Source organism: Trichomycterus rosablanca, chromosome 21 (genome assembly GCF_030014385.1).
Source record: "Trichomycterus rosablanca isolate fTriRos1 chromosome 21, fTriRos1.hap1, whole genome shotgun sequence".
Classification (NCBI taxonomy): domain Eukaryota; kingdom Metazoa; phylum Chordata; class Actinopteri; order Siluriformes; family Trichomycteridae; genus Trichomycterus; species Trichomycterus rosablanca.
Window position 1 is genome coordinate 15,590,029 of NC_086008.1, and position 20,025 is coordinate 15,610,053.

Sequence of the window (20,025 nt, forward strand, 5' to 3'; positions counted from 1 at the left end):
AATAGCTAATATACCTTCTGCAATACCCAAGGAAACCCATTTTTTTAGTGCAAAAAGCACATTTTCTCAAATTATTTGGCAGACCACCTGTAGATGCGTTGCATACTGCCTGTCTTACTCAAATCAAAGTTTCAAGAAGACTGCTCTAATATGATGGTAAAAAACACCACAAAATGAAAGGTGTACTATGTTGCAAATAATACAGATCTCTACAATGTTTAATTTTTTGGGTATTTTTGAAGGACATAACTGCACAAAGATAATTAAGTTATAGTGGGGAGGGTATAGCAAGCACTATACTTACTTGATTCAACCCGGGAACCTTCAATTCCAACACAAATGCTTACAGTAATTTGATAAATTATGGCAACATGGTACCACTGAGTGGCACCAAGTAACATTTTACCTTCATTTTACCAGCTACCTGCCAGACCACCCACAGAAAAGCTGTCGCTGAATGCACCTTATAATGTGTGAGACCATGAATCTAACCATATGTGTGAGACTAAATATGTCTGAGATAAATATGCAGCATAGCCAACATGGCTATGATTGCGATTTATGTATTATGTGTTAATTCAATGGTTGTCAAATGTCAAAATATTTAATAATATTTAATAATTATCAAATGTCTTGATTCACAAACCCAACTTCATAAAAGCTAGGATAGTAGATAAAATGCAGTTATTTGTAACCTGTCTCTTACAGGTATTGAGGTAATGTTTTACCTTTATAATGTAATTGAGTATTGAAAATATATGCTTGTGGGCGCTCAGGTGGTGCAGCGGAAAAACTCGCTAGCACACCAGAGCTGACATCTCAAACTTGCCGGTTCGATTCTCAGCTCTGCTATCAGCAGGCTGGGCACCTATGCAAACAATGACTGGCTTGTTTATAGAGAGGGTGCCAGAGGGAATTCCCTACAACTAGGGATGTAACGATACACTCCACACACGATGCAATACGTTTCATGGTACTGGGTTCACGATACAATTTTTTTCCAATTTTTTTAAACAAAATGAAATTGAAGACAAATGATGACAAAATTTCCTTTTATTATTTTTTCTTTAAATAAAATAAAATACTGTATTTGTGCTTATCTTTTACTTATCTAAATAATGAATGCCCGTTCATTTCTAAGGTAGGTACAAACTATGCCAAATAATGCTTATTGTGTAAAAAAAACTGAAATGAAATTTTAAAACAAATCCAACATTATATAAATAAATGAATAATACAAATAAAGAAAGTATCCTCACATAAATAATTCTGGCTAAAAAATCCCCTACATGGCAACTTTGTGAAGTGCTGTCAACCAGGTGAGGTGAATAGCACCAGTGCCCTCTGCTGTTTAAAGTGAATATCTTAAATGAATAACCGATTCGAATCGTGGCACATGTGCACCATTTTTTAACTGTCTTGTGGTGCATTGTTGCATCTAGGGATGTCCCGATCACGTTTTTTTGTTCCAGATCCCGATTCCGATCATTAATTTTGATCCCGATCCGATACAGTCTCAAACCGATACTTGTATTTTCTAGATATTGTCTAGATAAGAACTAGATAATACTGTTCACACAGTGCACACTTCAAGTACATTACAGTTATTCAAATTAATCCAATGTATATGTTTAACAACTGAATAGCTCTGCAGTGCTGTAGGAACAATTTGCCTGCATCCAAGCTATTGCTTAATGTTCTTTTATTTTTACAAAATAAAAGTAAACAAACTTAGTGCAGCATTGTAGTAGTAAAACTGGAACACTCAAAATGTTGTGACAATGGTTTGATGGACGTTTCTACGCGAAGTGAGTGTGTTTTGACCCTTTGGGGCTTCCATAGTGCATGGAATAACGTGCTTGGATAACGCGATGGCTCTAGCTGTCCGCTATTCGGTACCGTAACAGAAGAAGTTAATAAAGTGTTTTGCTCCCGACAATTTGTGAATATACCGTGTATTTATTTCTTTATTAAGCAAGTGCATCACTACGACGCTCGGTTACATAACTAAGCCAATCAGAGAGCTTGATACTGAGATGTCGTTCAGTCTTGTAACATGTAAACTCGTAAAAGCTGTATGTTATGGTCCTTAAGTTTTCATACTCGGATTAAAAGTAATTGTTTTGTAAACCGGAGTGATCCTTGACTCACACACCATATAAATAGTAAAATTCTACAGTAATGAAGGCAGCTCTGCTACTACCGCCTCGTGAAACACTCACATTGCAGACAATACACTTCACTGTTGGACTTGTTTCACTTTCCAATTTAAAGTATTTCCACACAGCGGACATGCTGACGTAAAACAAAAGATCAGAATTACGATCGGCATTAGTAAAGCCGATACCGATCAGTTAAAAAATGCCTTGATCGGAATCGGGACATCCCTAGTTACATCCCTACCTATAACTGATGCAATTACGACCTCTGCTGGCTAATTAATGGTGCCTGCACAGAGACGGGGGATAATGGGATCAGTGCATGACTCTCTGTGAGCAAAGCTGATCCACGTATGAACTCGCCTTGTGCGGGTGAAAAGATGCAGGCAGCTACTGCACATGTGTCGGAGGGGGCATGTGTAAGTCACGGCTCTCCTTGGTCAAAGTGGAAATCAGCAGCAGTAGAAAGGAAGTGAAATGCAATCGAGTAATTGGATACAACAAGAAGGGAGGAAAAACTGGGGAGAAAATGCTAAAAAAAGATATGCTTATTGCTATGAGTCCATCATTTTGAAAACACATTTCATCCACATACACTGCAAAATGAAAGGAATCAAGCATTATTGAAAAAAAAATTTGGCCATGGCCAAAATATAACACTCCAATGCCCATGATCAGACGGGCGGCACGGTGGCTTAGTGGGTAGCACTGTCGCCTCACAGCAAGAAGGTCCTGGGTTCGATCCCCAGGTGGGGCGGTCCGGGTCCTTTCTGTGTGGAGTTTGCATGTTCTCCCCGTGTCTGCGTGGGTTTCCCCCGGGTGCTCCGGTTTCCTCCCACAGTCCAAAGACATGCAAGTGAGGTGAATTGGAGATACAAAATTGTCCATGACTGTGTTCGATATAACCTTGAGAAATGACTAACTTTGTGTAACGAGTAACTACCGTGTGTCTGTCATGAATGTAACCAAAGAGTGTAAAACATGACGTTAAAATCCTAATAAACAAACAAACAAACCATGATCAGACAGTACTACATTAAAAATCAACATGCTAAAGTATAAATATAACCACATGGGCACCTATACAGGCAATGATTGGCTTGTTCCATAGGGGGGATCCCTGGAAGGGATTCCTGATGACTGTGCAAGTGCTATCAATTAGCCAGCAGAGGTCATCACTGCAGCAGAGACCTGAGATAATGATGATCGGTGTGTGACTTTCCATGCACAATACAAATCTCCATATGAACCTGCCTGGTGCAGATTAAAAGAAGCGGTCGGCATGTACTGTTCACCCTTTAAATTGTTTTTCTGAAATAATAAACGCTGTGTTCCCCACGAAATGAAAAAGGACTAGGGCTGCCGCGATTGGTCGAAAATGTTTATAAATGACTTTTTTAATTTCTACAATGTTTTCATTCATATAACTGTTCATATGAAATCCCTCGGCACTACTTGCCACGTGCATGATCCAAGTCGTATTTGGTCCAGTCACTGGTTGGCGGCATTAAGTGCAGTCTTAAAAAATGCCATCTGCAGCAGTCAGAGGCCGATTGTAGAGAGCTTTCAAAGAAAAGCTAAAAGTTTGGCAATACTTAATACTTTTGTGTTTGCCGCGGCGCTCAAAGCTTCTTATTTGAATGTGCCTTAACGCTTACCACTTTGTTAACATGGCTTAGAATTTGAAGTAAGTTTTGAGTGAATGTGTAGGTTAGAATCTGGGCTCATTCTGTCGTTACTGTACGTTGGACTTAATGAGACGTGCCTACCTCTAACTATTTTATTTCTGCTATAAGTTTAAGCACTTTGCTTTGTGTACAGAATGCCATAAACACATGTTGCACTTTGTTTAATATGGAGCACTTGAGAATTTGATAATATGGACATAAACCCTGTTTACATTTAGTTTAGTGCTATATTATTATGCCATACAGTTTGTTGTTAAAATAAAAGAAACTTAAATGAGATTCAGAATAAAAATTTGTGAAGAAAAATTAATCGTTTAGATTAATCGACTAATCGGTAAAATAGTCTATAGATTAATCGATAGAAGAATAGTCGTTAGTAGCAGCCCTAAAAACCTATCTCCAATGTTCCCAAGGCAAAGTTTAAAAAAAAGGCAGCTATTATGTTATTGGGGTCTGTTACTTCTGATTACAAATGTAACCTGCAGTTCTGTAAAAGCACCATTAATGCTGAGCAGTACATATGCTTCTATATAGATAAATGTCCCTACATGTTTCAGCAAGACAATGCCAAGCCACATTCTGCATCTGCTCCAACAGCTTGGCTTCATAGTATGAGACTGCAGGTGCTAAACTGGTCTTTTTGCATCCCAGATCTGTCTCATTAGAATGTGAATTATAAAGAATTATAAAGCACATTATATAATAGAGACACTGGACTGTCAAGCATCAGAAGTGTTATATCAAGCAAGAAAAATACTGTTGCATATACAATAATTGGTGTATATTGGAATATACACTGATCAGCCCTAACATTAAAACCACCTCCTTGTTTCTACACTCCATTTTGTCCATTTTATCAGCTCCACTTACCAAATAGAAGCACTTTGTAGTTCTACAATTACTGACTGTAGTCCATCTGTTTATCTAGTGTGTGTTGTGCTGGTATGAGTGGAGTTTTTAAACACTGTGTCCACTCACTGTCTACTCTATTAGACACTCCTACCTAGTTGGTCCACCTTGTAGATGTAAAGTCAGAGACGATCGCTCATCTATTGCTGCTGTTTGAGTTGGTCATCTTCTAGACCTTCATCAGTGGTCACAAGACGCCTCCCACAGGGCGCTGTTGGCTGGATATTTTTGGTTGGTGGACTATTCTCAGCCCAGCAGTGACAGTGAGGTGTTTAAAAACTCCATCAGCATTGCTGTGTCTTTTCCACTCAAACCAGCACAACACACACTAACACACCACCACCATGTCAGTGTCACTGCAGTGCTGAGAATGACCCACCACCCAAATAATACCTGCTCTGTTGTGGTCCTGTGGGGGTCCTGACCATTGAAGAACAGCATGAAAGGGGGCTAACACAGCATGCAGAGAAACAGATGGACTACAGTCAATAATTGTAGAACTACAAAGTGCTTCTATATGGTAAGTGAAGCCAATAAAATGGACAATGTGTGTAGAAATGAGGTGGTTTTAATGTTATGGCTGATCATCGGTGTATTTTAAAAAGACAGAGGTTAACAGGTCAAAAGTTCATTAAACTTAGCTTATACCAATAAAGCCCCACACTTCAGCCTTCAGGAAAACAAGAAGATGGTCTCCAAGGACCCAAGTAAACCAGTTTAATCTGTCTGAGCTTAACTAATTTATTTGGTGCATATGACAAAGTATGGAGAATCTTAGACGTGTTGCAGCCCATAAAATGCTTTAAAAGTGTCTAAATTTCAGTACATGACCACAAACATTTGACAAACAGTTCACGTATAGAACCACAGACTCCGGCATTAGAGCCCTCACAGCGGGGCGACTGGGTGACGTCTCGGCAACATAGTCGTAGGGCAAAGTACCAACCATCTCAGTTGCACGTGTCCAACAGGTTTTTCCCACTCAGTGACCCACCCCCTGAGAAGCCTGTTAATGTAAGTGCTCTGGTTATAGGAGATTCTCAGCTCCGACATGTGCGTATTGCAACCCCCATAGAGACACCAGCAATCATAGTCACTTGTATTCTGGGGGCCAGGGCGCCTGACATCAGAGCAAATCTAAAAGTGCTGGCTAACGCTAATCGTAAATTTTCGAAGATTGTTATCCACGTCGGCACTAATGATGTTCGTTTACGGCAGTCTGAGGTTCCTAAGATCTAATTTTAAAATTAATTAAAATTAATCTAAATGAGCATCATGAAAACCATAGTAAAGCTAAACTAAAGTTAGGACTTCTAAACATCAGGTCACTTGCATGCAAAACAGTAATTGTAAATGAAATAATTACAGATAATAGTCTTAGTGCACTTTGTTTAACTGAGACCTGGGCTAGACCTGATGAGTATCTAGGTTTAAATGAAGCATCTCCTCCGGGTTACAGTTATGAACATAAGCCACGTCTTAGTGGTCGTGGTGGAGGAATAGCCGCAATTTATGACAAGGACATAGGTCTCACTGTAAAATCAACTCCCATAACAAACTCGTTTGAAGTTCTTATCTCTGACATAGCCAATAATTGTTCATCTGATAAAACTAGTATGTTTAAGCTGGTTACTGTTTATCGACCCCCTGGTCCTTACTCAGAATTTCTTAACGAATTTGCCGATTTTCTTTCTAAATTAGTTTGATCAACTAAAAAAGCTTTAATTGTTGGTGAATTTAATATCCATTATGAGGATAAATGTAATCCACTCAAAACTGCGTTTGACTCTATTTTAGAATCTTTAGGCATCACCCAAAATGTAACAGGACGCACTCACCGCTGTAAACATACCTTAGATTTAATACTTACTTATGGTATAAACATAGGCAACCTGGAAATTGTACCACAGAATGACTTAATCTCTGATCACTCTCTACTAATTTATGAAGTGTCCCTGTCCAATAAGGTACAGCAACCAAATCGTTTTAAATGTAAGCGCACTATTACATCTGCAACTGCAGCAGCGTTCATAAACTGCCTACCAGAATTACCAAATATATCAGCATCGGAACCTAAAGAACTAGATCAGGCAACTCAAAACCTAGAGACTGTATTGCGCGCAACCTTAGATAACGTAGCCCCACTCAAAACTAAACTGATTAGGGAGAAAAAACTTGCTCCATGGTACAATGACCACACATGCGCACTTAAACAAGCAGCACAGAAATTAGAACGCAAGTGGCGTCACACTACACTGGAAGTGTATAAGATTGCTTGGAAAGATGCTCTATCTGAGTATAAACACGCCCTTATAAAAGCTAAATCTGTATATTATTCATCCCTAATAGAGAAAAATAAGAACAATCCTAGATTCCTTTTTGAGACAGTGTCCAAATTAACTAAAAACGCCAATGAAACTGAATCTAATATACCACTCGACCGTACCAGCGATGATTTTTTAAAATTCTTTAATGACAAGATAGAAAAAATACGACTTCAGAGTCAAAGTGTGTCACCTGCCAATGTTAAGTATGGACTCACTCTGAGCATCATTGGTGAGAACAGTGATGATAACAGTAACGAGTTAATCCAACTAAATTCCTTTAATCCAATCTCCCAAAATGAACTAACTGTGTTGATTAAATCATCAAAGTCATCATCGTGTATATTCGATCCTGTTCCAACTCGTTTACTTAAAGATTTACTCCCAGCTATTGTAGAGCCCCTGCTTACATTAATCAATGCATCCCTTAGCCTTGGATATGTACCTAAATTGTTTAAAAGTGCTGTTATTAAACCCCTGATTAAAAAACCTAATCTTGATCCACATGTTTTATCTAATTATAGGCCAATTTCAAACCTTCCTTTTGTCTCAAAGATATTAGAAAAAGTTGTTTCCAAACAGCTATGTTCTTATTTGAATGAAAATTGTATTCATGAAAAATTTCAATCAGGATTTAGACCCAACCATAGTACCGAAACCGCATTAATTAGAGTAGTTAACGAGTTGTTAATGTCTTCTGATAATGGATGTGTCTCTTTTCTTGTTCTATTAGATCTTAGTGCAGCGTTTGATACGGTCGATCATAACATTTTACTGGAGAGGCTAGAAAATACAGTAGGTGTTAAAGGACTCGCAGTCTCGTGGTTTAAATCATATTTGACTGACCGCTCGCAATTTGTTTATGTAAACATTAAATGCTCAGAAACTACAAAAGTAAAGTGTGGTGTTCCACAGGGGTCGGTACTGGGACCCCTGTTATTTACACTCTATATGCTTCCACTAGGTGAAATTATTCATAAACATGGCATAAAATTTCACTGCTATGCAGATGACACACAGCTGTATATATCAGCCAAAGCAAATGATACCGACACAATCAGTAAAATAGAAGATTGTGTAAACGACATAAAAAACTGGATGTCTTGTAATTTTCTTTTACTTAATTCAGATAAAACTGAGGTTTTACTTGTTGGCTCTAAAACTGCAAGAGACAAGTTGTCTAACCTGGTGCTAAACCTAAACACTTTCTCTGTTACTCCCAGCCCAGATGTAAAAAACTTAGGTGTCACAATTGATTCAGATCTCTCCTTTGATACACACGTTAATAATATTACTAGAGTTGCTTTCTATCATTTGCGTAATATTTCTAAAATAATAAATATACTATCTGCTAATGACGCCGAAAAACTGATCCATGCGTTTATAACTTCTCGGTTAGATTATTGTAATGCTCTTCTAATTGGATGCTCTGGTAGATCCATAAACAAACTCCAGTTAGTTCAAAATGCAGCAGCTCGAGTGCTAACTAGAACTAGAAAATGTGATCATATTACTCCTGTTCTATCATCTCTACACTGGCTGCCAGTTAAATTCCGCATTGAATACAAAATACTTTTACTAACCTATAAAGCGCTACATGGTCTGGCTCCACAGTATCTGAGTGAACTTATTAATCACTACAATCCAGCGCGTCCACTTCGTTCACAAGATGCAGGGTTACTTATAGTTCCTAAAATTAAAAAGACCACAGCTGGTGGAAGAGCATTTTCTTACAAAGCTCCACAACTTTGGAATAATCTTCCTGCCTCTGTTCGGGATTTGGACACAGTCTCAATGTTTAAGTCTAGACTGAAAACATATTTATTTTCTCAGACTTTTGATTAGTATAGACAAAGGCGCAGAGCTTGGGGGTTCTTGGTCATAGAAACTTGTGGTGATCAGGGATGTTGGGTTGCTGTCGTTCTGCCTCTCTGTCTGATAACTCTGGTTTGGGTAGGAGAGGTGGGCGCTGACGTCCTATGAAAGCCTTCATGACCTTGTTACCTGCTCGCTCTCCCTTTTAGTTATGCTGTAATAATTAGGGCTGCCGGAGTCTAAAACTCTTTGTAAAACTGTTTTACTCAACTAGCATTGTACATTATTAACTACATTCTTTGTTGTTTTACTCCAAGGGCATTCTGATGGAAACATGTTTACCCGCCGAGGTTATGGATTAAAGTCGAGACTGAGAACTGGGCTAGACCTGTCCAAGGGCATTCTGATGGGAACCTGTTTACCTGCCAAGGTTAAGGATTAAAGTCGAGCCTGCTGTGGCGACGACACTGCTCCTGCCAGATGTGACGGGTCTGGAGTAATTTCCACCAACAATGACAAGAAATCACTACAGACTTTATTGAAGACTAGAGCAAATAACAACTATTATTTATTTATTTATTTATCTATTTATTACCAGTTATAACTTTTAGTTCATTTAATTCTGTGTTTATATGCTTTGTGTAAATCATGTATTTATTTAAAGTTTTCTCCAGACCACCCAAGAAGGATGGGCCCTGCTGAGTCTGGTTCCTCTCAAGGTTTCTTCCTGTAATTTTCAGGGAGTTTTTCCTTGCCACAGTCGCCCTCGGCTTGCTCAACAGGGGTTTTTGTATCTGTTGGTTCTGGATTTCGTAAAGTTGCTTTGTGACAATGTCTATTGTAAAAAGCACTATATAAATAAAGTTGACTTGCGTAAGTCTACTAGGGTGAACCATTCGCATTTTTGTACACTGCGAAGAACAGTCGCCGTGTGTAGCATCCGAAAGGAAAGAATCTTCAGGTAAGAATTCAACCGACGGAGGTCCAGAATTGGTCGGAAGCCTCCGTCCTTCTTTGGAACAACAAAATATGTCGAATAGAAGCCCTCTGATTGAACATGAGGGTCTACAACCTCTATTGCTCCTCTCCTCAGGAGGGAACAAACTTCCTGAGAGAGAGTGGAGGCATGAACTTTGTTTGCCACTGAAGTTGCCCTTGGCGAGGAACTGAGGGGTGGCCGGTGACGGAACTGCAGTCTGTAACCTGATGACATGACTCTGAGAACCCACTGATCTGTAACCATACTTCTCCAACATGTCATACGCTGGGCCTTCAGCGGTTCCTCCACCGGCTGAAGCCCGTCAACGGCGGTTATGGGCGGCACTCCCCTTAGAATAGGGGTGGCGCGGCGTTGACCTGGTCCCACGAACAGATGGCTTTGTCTGGCGTGGCACATTCTGCACCTTAGGTCTTGACTGTGGCACTGAGCCCCGCAAGTATGTACGCGGTGGGGCGCGGTTTGATACTTCTGAGTGACGAAAATGGTGAAAACCACGAGGAGCTTCAGTTCTAGAGGCCTCTGAAAAGGCTGAGCGGCGTTCAAGGGCTTCTTTGACCGGAGGGCCAAAAACACACCCTGGCACCAGGGGCAGTGACCTGATTGTTGTCCTACAGGCTTCAGAAAGTGATGATTGGGCCAGCCACACTTGACGGCGCCCATGAATCAGTGTACCTATCAGCCTCCCGTGGCTCCGAGCCAAGTAGCCGACAGACTGTAAGGCTGTATTTAAGAGCTCATCCACCGGTCCACTACTATCGGTACCTTGTAGAGAAGACTGCAAGGCCAGAAGTAGAAGAGAGAGAGAGTTGACTATTTTCGGCATCCTAGTGGCAGTGTCATGTGCCTTAGATAATAACCCATCAGTGCGTCTACACTCAGCACTGGGACAACGTGGGTCTGGGCGTAAAGCTTCATCAGCAGACACCACGTTAGACGCCACACAAGCGTCCACCGCTGGCATCTGGCTCAGTCCCATGGAAGCAGCATCTGCCATGGATGCTAGTGCCAGCTCTGCGGCACTTGCTCGCAAACGCTGGTTACTAGTGTGGAACCCAGCTGTGAATTCGGCAGTAAAATCTTCTCCGGCAGGAACAGAGAAGCTATCGGGTGGTACAGCCCGCGTAAAGAACTTACTAGTTTTTGGGGCTGTTGGAGTTGGGGCATCAAGTCCCAGTTTGGCTACGGCCAACTTTAAGGCACTGTGCACCTGAGCAGCGTGCGCAGGTGTGGTCGTCGGAACTCAGGCTCTGGAATACTACGAGCATCTAGTTTGTCACTAAGCTCCATAAATAATGACTTCAACTGTGACAACTCATCGGAGAACGAGCCCATGCGTTCCGACAGCGCCATGGACCGTCTCTTTTTCTTCTGCATAGGCCCTGGTCCCTCCGGGGGCCGCTTTGCAGTGTTGCTCGTGCCGCGCTGAGGCGCTGGTAACGCAGCCTTGCACCCAATCTCTAGCCGGCGGCGGCGGTCTAATGGAATAATCGCACAATCCATGCACGGGTTCACCAAGGCTTCACGAAGGTGATCCAACCCAAGACATGAAGGGCATTGGTCATGCCCGTCGTAAGACTCCAAGGCAGCAAAGCACTGGTTACAACCGTTTGAAAACATGACGGCTCTGCGTTGTTGATATCGCTGCTTCACTCCTAGTATCGAATAATGCCAAAAGGAGTAAAAAACTGCACCGAGTACAACTCGAGGTGAAAACGGTGTGCCACCACGGTACACACGCTGAACGATGCTGCCGCTATATTATTACGAGCCGTCAGCTTCACCTAACACCGAGTGTGAAACTCTAGGTAAAAGAGCTGTGCTGGTAGGACTAGCGATTCAAAATAATCCACTCGCTGTAACGAAAGAGTAACAACTTCACATCGAGTACAGAGCGCTAGATGAAAAGCGATTTAGAGAAAGCACACGTTAAAGCGAATGAGTTGCGGGTTTCACTTAACACCGAGTATAAACTCTAGGTGAAGAGAGATGCGCTGTTAGCGCTCGGAGTTATAACTTTGAGCAGCGTGCTCCACTCAAAACCGAGTGAAAACTCTAGGTTAGAGCAAGCTAACTCCCGTTATAAATACAGCAGTCACTTACCTTAGTTCCACGCAGACTGTTATCACTTCCAGTAACAAACACGGCTTCTCTAGCTCATTCTCACACCGAGTGCACTCCAGGTGAATGAACTGCTAGATCCCGCTGTGGTAATCCCAGCCCGTAGAGGACGAATAATTCGTAGCTCTGACAATGTGTCACCGGGCTGTTCCTTCGATCAAGAGGCGAGACGAGAAAAGAGGAAGTTTTGCAGTGGTCACAGGTGCATATACCATGGGTGACATCACTGCAGGGGTCACGTGTGACTAATTTGGTACACAAATATCTCGATCTGAGCACGCACGCGCGGGATTATCCACTACGTAAGTACCGCCCTGGCGGTCAGGAGATACAAAACATAACTAAAAACGTCAATGAAACTGAATCTAATATACCACCCGACTGTACCAGCGATGATTTTTTAAAATTCTTTAATGATAAGATAGAAAAAATACGACTTCAGAGTCAGTGTGTCACCTGCCAATGTTAAGTATGGACTCACTCTGAGCAGCATTGGTGAGAATAGTGATGATAATAGTAACAAGGTAATCCAACTAAATTCCTTTAATCCAATCTCCCAAAATGAACTAACTGCATTGATTAAATCATCAAAGTCATCATCGTGTATACTAGATCCTGTTCCAACTCGTTTACTTAAGGATTTACTCCCAGCTATTGTAGAGCCCCTGCTTACATTAATCAATGCATCCCTTAGCCTTGGGTATGTACCTACATTTAAAAAAGCTGTTATTAAACCCCTGATTAAAAAAACCTAATCTTGATCCACATGTTCTAGCTAATTATAGGCCAATTTCAAACCTTCCTTTTGTCTCTAATATATTAGAAAAAGTAGTTTCCAAACAGTTATGTTCTTATTTGAATGAACATTGTATTCATGAAAAATTTCAATCTGGATTTAGACCCAACCATAGTACTGAAACCGCATTAATTAGAGTAGTTAATGAGTTGTTAATGTCTTCTGATAATGGATGAGTCTCTTTTCTTGTTCTATTAGATCTTAGTGCAGCATTTGATACGGTAGATCATAACATTTTACTGGATAGGTTAGAAAATACAGTAGGTGTTAAAGGACTCGCACTCTTGGTTCAAATCATATTTGACTGACCGCTCTCAATTTGTTTATGTAAATAATAAATGCTCAGAAACTACAAAAGTAAAGTGTGGTGTTCCACAGGGGTCGGTACTGGGACCGCTATTATTTACACTCTATATGCTTCCACTAGGTGAAATTATTCATAAACATGGCATACATTTTCACTGCTATGCAGATGACACACAGCTGTATATATCAGCCGAACCAAATGATACTGACACAATCAGTAAGATAGAAGATTGTGTAAACGACATAAAAAACTGTCGTGTAATTTTCTTTTACTTAATTCAGATAAAACTGAGGTTTTACTTGTTGGCTCTAAAGCTACAAGAGACAAGTTGTCTAACCTGGCGCTAAACCTAAACACTTTCTCTGTTACTCCCAGCCCAGATGTAAAAAACTTGGGTGTAACACTAGATTCAGATCTTTCCTTTGATACACACGTCAATAATATTACTGCAGTTGCTTTCTATCATTTGCGTAATATTTCTAAAATAAGAAATATACTATCTGTTAATGACGCTGAAAAACTGATCCATGTGTTTATAACTTCTCGGTTAGATTATTGTAATGCTCTTCTAACTGGATGCTCTGGTAGATCCATAAACAAACTCCAGTTAGTTCAAAATGCAGCAGCTCGAGTGCTAACTAGAACTAGAAAATTTGATCATATTACTCCTGTTCTATCATCTCTACACTGGCTGCCAGTTAAATTCCGCATTGATTACAAAATACTTTTACTAACTTATAAAGCGCTACATGGTCTGGCTCCACAGTATCTGAGTGAACTTATTAATCACTACAGCCCAGCGCGTCCACTTTGCTCACAAGATGCAGGGTTACTTATAGTTCCTACAATTAAAAAGATCACGGCTGGTGGAAGAGCATTTTCTTACAAAGCTCCACAGCTTTGGAATAATCTTCCTGCCTCTGTTCGGGATTCGGACACAGTCTCAATGTTTAAGTCTAGACTGAAAACATATTTATTTTCTCAGGCTTTTGATTAGTATAGACAAAGGAGAAGAGCTTGGGGGTTCTTGGTCATAGAAACTTGTCTTGATCAAGGATGTTGGGTTGCTGTCGTTCTGCCTCTCTTGTCCGATCACTCAGGTTTGATGACGGTGGGGAGATGGGCGCTGATGTCCTATGAAAGCCTTCATGACCTTGTTACCTGCTTGCTCTCCCTTTTAGTTATGCTGTAATAATTAGGGCTGCCGGAGTCTAAAACTCTCTGTAAACTGTTTTACTCAACTAGCATTGTACATTATAACTACATTCTCTGTTGTTTTACCCCAAGGGCATTCTGATGGAAACCTGTTTACCTGCCAAGGTTAAGGATTGAAGTCGAGACTGCCGTGACAACGATGCTGCTCCTGCCGGATGTGACGGGTCTGGTGTAATTGCACCGAGAATGACAAGAACTCACTACAGACTTTATTGAAGACTAGACCGAATAATAACTCTATTATTATTATTCATTTATTGCCAGTTATAACTTTTAGTTCATTTATTTCTGTGTTTGTATGATTTGATTATATTATTTTTGTAAATCCTATTTATTTAAAGTATCCTCCAGGCCACCCAAGAAGGATGGGTCCTGCTGAGTCTGGTTCCTCTCAAGGTTTCTTCCTGTAATTTTCAGGGAGTTTTTCCTTGCCACTGTCGCCCCCGGCTTGCTCAACAGGGGTTTTTGTATCTGTTGGTCCTGGATTTTGTAAAGTTGCTTTGAGACAATGTCTATTGTAAAAAGCACTATATAAATAAAGTTGACTTGACTTGACAAAAACAAAACAGCACATGACATAAGAATCTCACTTAAAAACCAAGGGCATTAAAATTTAAATAGTTTTCTGTTACTGATATAACAGCCTTTAGGAGCCAGAGTCAGAGACAATTGTTTAACTTTTATTTCATTGCACAGTATGATGTGTCACGTTTTATCTGGTCAACTTCATATAATTTGCTAATATTCAAACATCAGGGGGTTCAGAATTCAAGCGCTGGTGTGCTAGTGGAATATGCTGCTGCACCACTTGGGCATTGGTTTTTGATGGGACAGCAAGATGCTGTTATGTCTATACTACTAACAGCTGAAGTCGTACAACCCTAACCAAAATCTACCGCCATCTGCATTTGGTCTACTACTTGAGGAATCACCTACCTACCAATAAACAGAGAAAATAGTCAGTACACCCAAATATCCCCAATACCCCCATTTTCAGTCTCTCTCTCTTTTACTCTACAGGGAAGACCCCTATGTGCATCTACAATGAAATAAAACAATGAAAAAACACTTACCTCCTTAAGACTGACTTTGACAGTGTATATGACGTTGGAACCATCCCTCCTAAATCGTGGGTGCCCCTTATCTTTCAGCACAAATACAACATCAGCTGGAATGTTCTCAGGTGTCTCATCTCCCTCCTTAGGAAACGTAATCTTGGTTCCTTCTTTCCAACCTCTTTTGATGACAATGTTAAGGATCTTGTCTTCTGTCCGTGTTGTCCTTCCACCTGGGTTGAGGCGGCGGCGAGTGATGCGCATGCGTTTGGTACATCCATGAAAGATTTCTTCCAGAGATACTCGCAGATCATGTACGACAGGAGGGTCCTGTACCTTCTTCCTGCTGCCACTGTGCAGAGGCTCGTTGCGATGTCTTCGGTTTACCCCGTGGTGAAAGCTATTAAGACCATTGAAACCGAAATGACTAAAGGAGCCAAAAGGGTCATCATCGTCCATATCGATATCTGTGTCGTGGTCCCCAAAACCATTGTTGGTACCCCGGTGACGTCCAGATCCGAAAAAAACATCGAAGGGGTTTGAGCCTCCAAAGAAAGAGGCAAAAGTGGCATGTGGGTCCCCGTGGAAGGTGTAGTGGTATGTAGTCCCCTGTCCACTAGATGAGCCAGGTCCTCCTGTTTTGAGACCTACGAAGACAAATAGAAGTGAATAGAAGTTTCTTAAAGTCACAATTTAGAGTTGTTAAATCAAAAGACTTGGTTGTGTTTGTTCTATGCCCATTGCATGGTCTACATATTAGGACTAATATCTGTTAACACTGCAAAATCAATAAGTGTGACAAATTATTAAATAAAATAATAGAGACTAATAAACAAATAGCATTTCTTTTTTTACAGTGATGTAATATTACAGTATAATATACACTGATCAGCCATAACATTAAAACCACCTCCTTGTTTCTACACTCACTGTCCATTTTATCAGCCCCACTTACCATATAGAAGCACTTTGTAGTTCTACAATTACTGACTGTAGTCCAACTGTTTCTCTACATACATTTTAGCCTGCTTTCACCCTGTTCTTCAGTGGTCAGGACCCCCACAAACCATCACAGAGCAGGTATTATTTAAGTGGTGGATCATTCTCACTGCAGTGTCTTCTCACTGTCCATTCTATTAGACACTCCTACCTAGTTGGTCCACCTTGTAGATGTAAATTCAGAGACGATCGCTCATCTATTGCTGCTGTTTGAGGTCATCTTCTAGACCAGGGATGCACAATTTCTTTTCACCAAGGGCCGATTTCACATAAACACCTAAACCAGAGGGCCACACATTTCATTTTTACAGATCTGTCCACAAACAGTTCTTTACAGGTTTTTTAAAAGGAACTCGAGCCTGTTTACTGTTTCCACCATATAAGTGAGTCTGTATCAGTATCTACACTGGGGGACATCGAATAAGCACTCAGCTCAGCTTTGTCCTCTTGTGATTGGGGGGTGGATGGAGGGGGCACATTGCACGTCTAACCATATGGACTACAATTCCCATGAGCCCCTTGTGATATATATCATTTACGTGATCTGCGTATCACGTTACCACTGTGTGTTGTACGTCACTGAGCTGATGTGTGTATCAGGTGACCAGCGGATAACGGTGTGTTATGTTTTAAGTGAAACGCTCCAAGTTGCGGATTAGACAATAAAGACAACACGTTCTTTATATAAATAGTGTCATTTGTATTTCTTAATTAAGTACAAAACATAACATGGTACCAGGAATACTCGGACTCACTTTTGACTCGCGTGCAGACGAGTAAACAACTTTCGAAGGCGTCGAAAGGTAAGCTGAAAAACTGCTGAGCTGTGCAGGTGCATGAGCAACGTGCTTACAAGATGGAGCAATACTTGAAGCCGCCGACTGAATTAAAGCTGACAGGGAACGTCGAGGACCAATGGAAAAAGTTCAAGCAGCGGTTTACCCTGTATCTGACTGCAATAGGAGCTGACGGGAAAGAGGACAGTCAAAAAGTTGCACTGTTTCTAACGGCAGCAGGAGGCGATGCTCTGGATGTTTTTAACAGCATGCAGCTGACGGCAGATGAACAGAAAAACCTCAGACTGGTAATGGAGAAGTTTGAAACATTTTGCACTCCCAGAAAGAACGAGACCTATGAAAGGTACATTTTCAACAGCAGAACACAGACAGAGTCAGAGTCTGTTGAAGAGTTTATAATGGACTTAAAATTAAAAAGTCAATCGTGTAATTTTGGAGAGCTCACCAACTCACTGATACGTGACCGAATAGTGATGGGTGTGTGTGACAAGGGACTGAAAGAGAGGTTGCTTGGAGAGTCTGAACTAACGCTAGAGAAAGCAATACAGATTTGTCAGGCGAGAGAAGCGACACATAACAGAATGAAAAACATGGACAGTAGTCAGTGGAAAGCTTCTGTAATGCAAATCGAAAGTTCATCAAAAAACATAGGAAAACGACAAAGTTTTGAAAAGCACACTAAGAAAAAAGCAGAGAATACAGAGATTCGTCATTGTTCACGCTGTGGAGGGGACCACAAACTACGAGAATGTCCAGCTTACGGCAAAGAATGTCGAAAGTGCGGCAAAATGAATCACTTTGCGAAAGTTTGCAGACAACGTAAACAGCAAAAAAAGGTTCACTGCATCGACCAGAGTGATGAAACCAGTGAAGCATCAGGAGATCTCTTCATAGGATCAGTCTCAGGATCTGCTCAAGATGAAGAATGGACTGGTAAATACACAGTCAATGGAACTGATATCTGCTTCAAACTGGACACTGGAGCTCAGGCAAACATACAGAAACAGAGCTGTCCAAGTTGGACGTAGAGCCTGTTGTGAACACTAAGGACAAAGTGAAACTAAAGTCATACAGTGGTGAAACCATCCCCACAGTAGGTACATGTATTTTGGTGATATGCATAAAAGGTGAGAGATTTGATGTGCCATTTGTGATTGTGAAGGGAAACAAACCACCGATAATAGGGCTGAAAACATGCAATATGCTAGGTCTGGTAAGGCGTGTACATGAAATAAAAAATGAAACTGAGGTACAGAGTAAAGCAAATATAGAGGATGCTTATGCAGAGGTTTTTGAAGGTATCGGGAAGCTCAAGGTCACCTACAAGATTGAGCTAGAAAAGCCCAATAAACCTGTCATTCATGCTGCTAGAAAGGTACCGCTTGCCCTAAGAGACAAACTAAAGGCAGAGCTGCAAAGGTTAGAGGCTTTAGACATTTTAGAAAAAGTGGAAGAGCCCACTGAATGGGTAAACTCACTAGTTATAGTAGAGAAAAAAGATGGCTCACTTAGATTGTGTATGGATCCAAAAGAGCTGAACAGATATGTGAAACGCGAACATTACCAACTGCCAACAAGGGGAGAAATTTTTGGTGACATAGCTGGAGCTAAATATTTCACCAAATTAGATGCTTCAGCAGGGTTTTGGCAGATTTGTCTGGACAAAGAGAGTGCCAGACTCTGCACATTTAACACACCTTTCGGCAGGTATTCTTTTAAAAGGTTACCTTTTGGATTAGCCTCATCTCCAGAAGTGTTTCACAGAACTGTTCAGCAGTTTTTTGAGCATGTACCTGGTACAAAAGTGTACATAGATGACATTTTGATTTGTGGTAGTACAATGGAGGAACATAATGAGAGATTGAAAATGGTATTGGATGCAGCTAGAGCCAATGGGTTAAAACTGAATGCAAATAAGTGTCAATACAGACAAACAGAAATAACTTTCCTTGGTGAAAAGCTAACACAAGCAGGTGTTGAAATAGACCAAGATAAAGTCATTGCCATCAAGAACATGCCGCCACCTACTGACAAAGAGGGTGTTCAAAGATTCTTAGGCATGGTGAACTATGTAGGCAAATTTATTCCAAATCTAGCTAGTCACACATCTCAGATGAGAAGTTTACTATGTAAGAGTACGGAATGGTGCTGGAATAGCAATCATCAAAAAGAGTTTGTAGAGCTTAAAGGTTTAATCACAAGAGCTCCTGTTTTGAAGTATTTTGATGAGAAACGACAAACTAAAATCTCAGCTGATGCATCAAAGTCAGGCATACAGTGTATCACAAAAGTGAGTACACCCCTCACATTTCTGCAGATATTTAAGTATATCTTTTCATGGGACAACACTGACAAAATGACACTTTGACACAATGAAAAGTAGTCTGTGTGCAGCTTATATAACAGTGTAAATTTATTCTTCCCTCAAAATAACTCAATATACAGCCATTAATGTCTAAACCACCGGCAACAAAATTGAGTACACCCCTAAGAGACTACACCCCTAAATGTCCAAATTGAGCACTGCTTGTAATTTTCCCTCCAAAATGTCATGTGATTTGTAAGTGTTACTAGGTCTCAGGTGTGCATAGGGAGCAGGTGTGTTCAATTTAGTAGTACAGCTCTCACACTCTCTCATACTGGTCACTGAAAGTTCCAACATGGCACCTCATGGCAAAGAACTCTCTGAGGATCTTAAAAGACGAATTGTTGCGCTACATGAAGATGGCCAAGGCTACAAGAAGATTGCCAACACCCTGAAACTGAGCTGCAGCACAGTGGACAAGATCATCCAGCGTTTTAAAAGAGCAGGGTCCACTCAGAACAGACCTCGCGTTGGTCGT

The 20,025-nt window shown here is 40.8% G+C and overlaps 1 protein-coding gene across 1 annotated transcript in view; it reads right to left on the bottom strand.

Moving 5' to 3' along the window:
- dnajb5 (DnaJ heat shock protein family (Hsp40) member B5) overlaps positions 1–20,025 on the bottom strand; it is a 52,375-nt gene that overhangs the window by 19,807 nt on the left and 12,543 nt on the right. Inside the window, exon 3 of the mRNA XM_063018095.1 lies at positions 15,405–16,033. Coding sequence (XP_062874165.1) covers positions 15,405–16,033 — 629 coding nt within the window. The remainder of the gene's footprint in view (positions 1–15,404; positions 16,034–20,025) is intronic.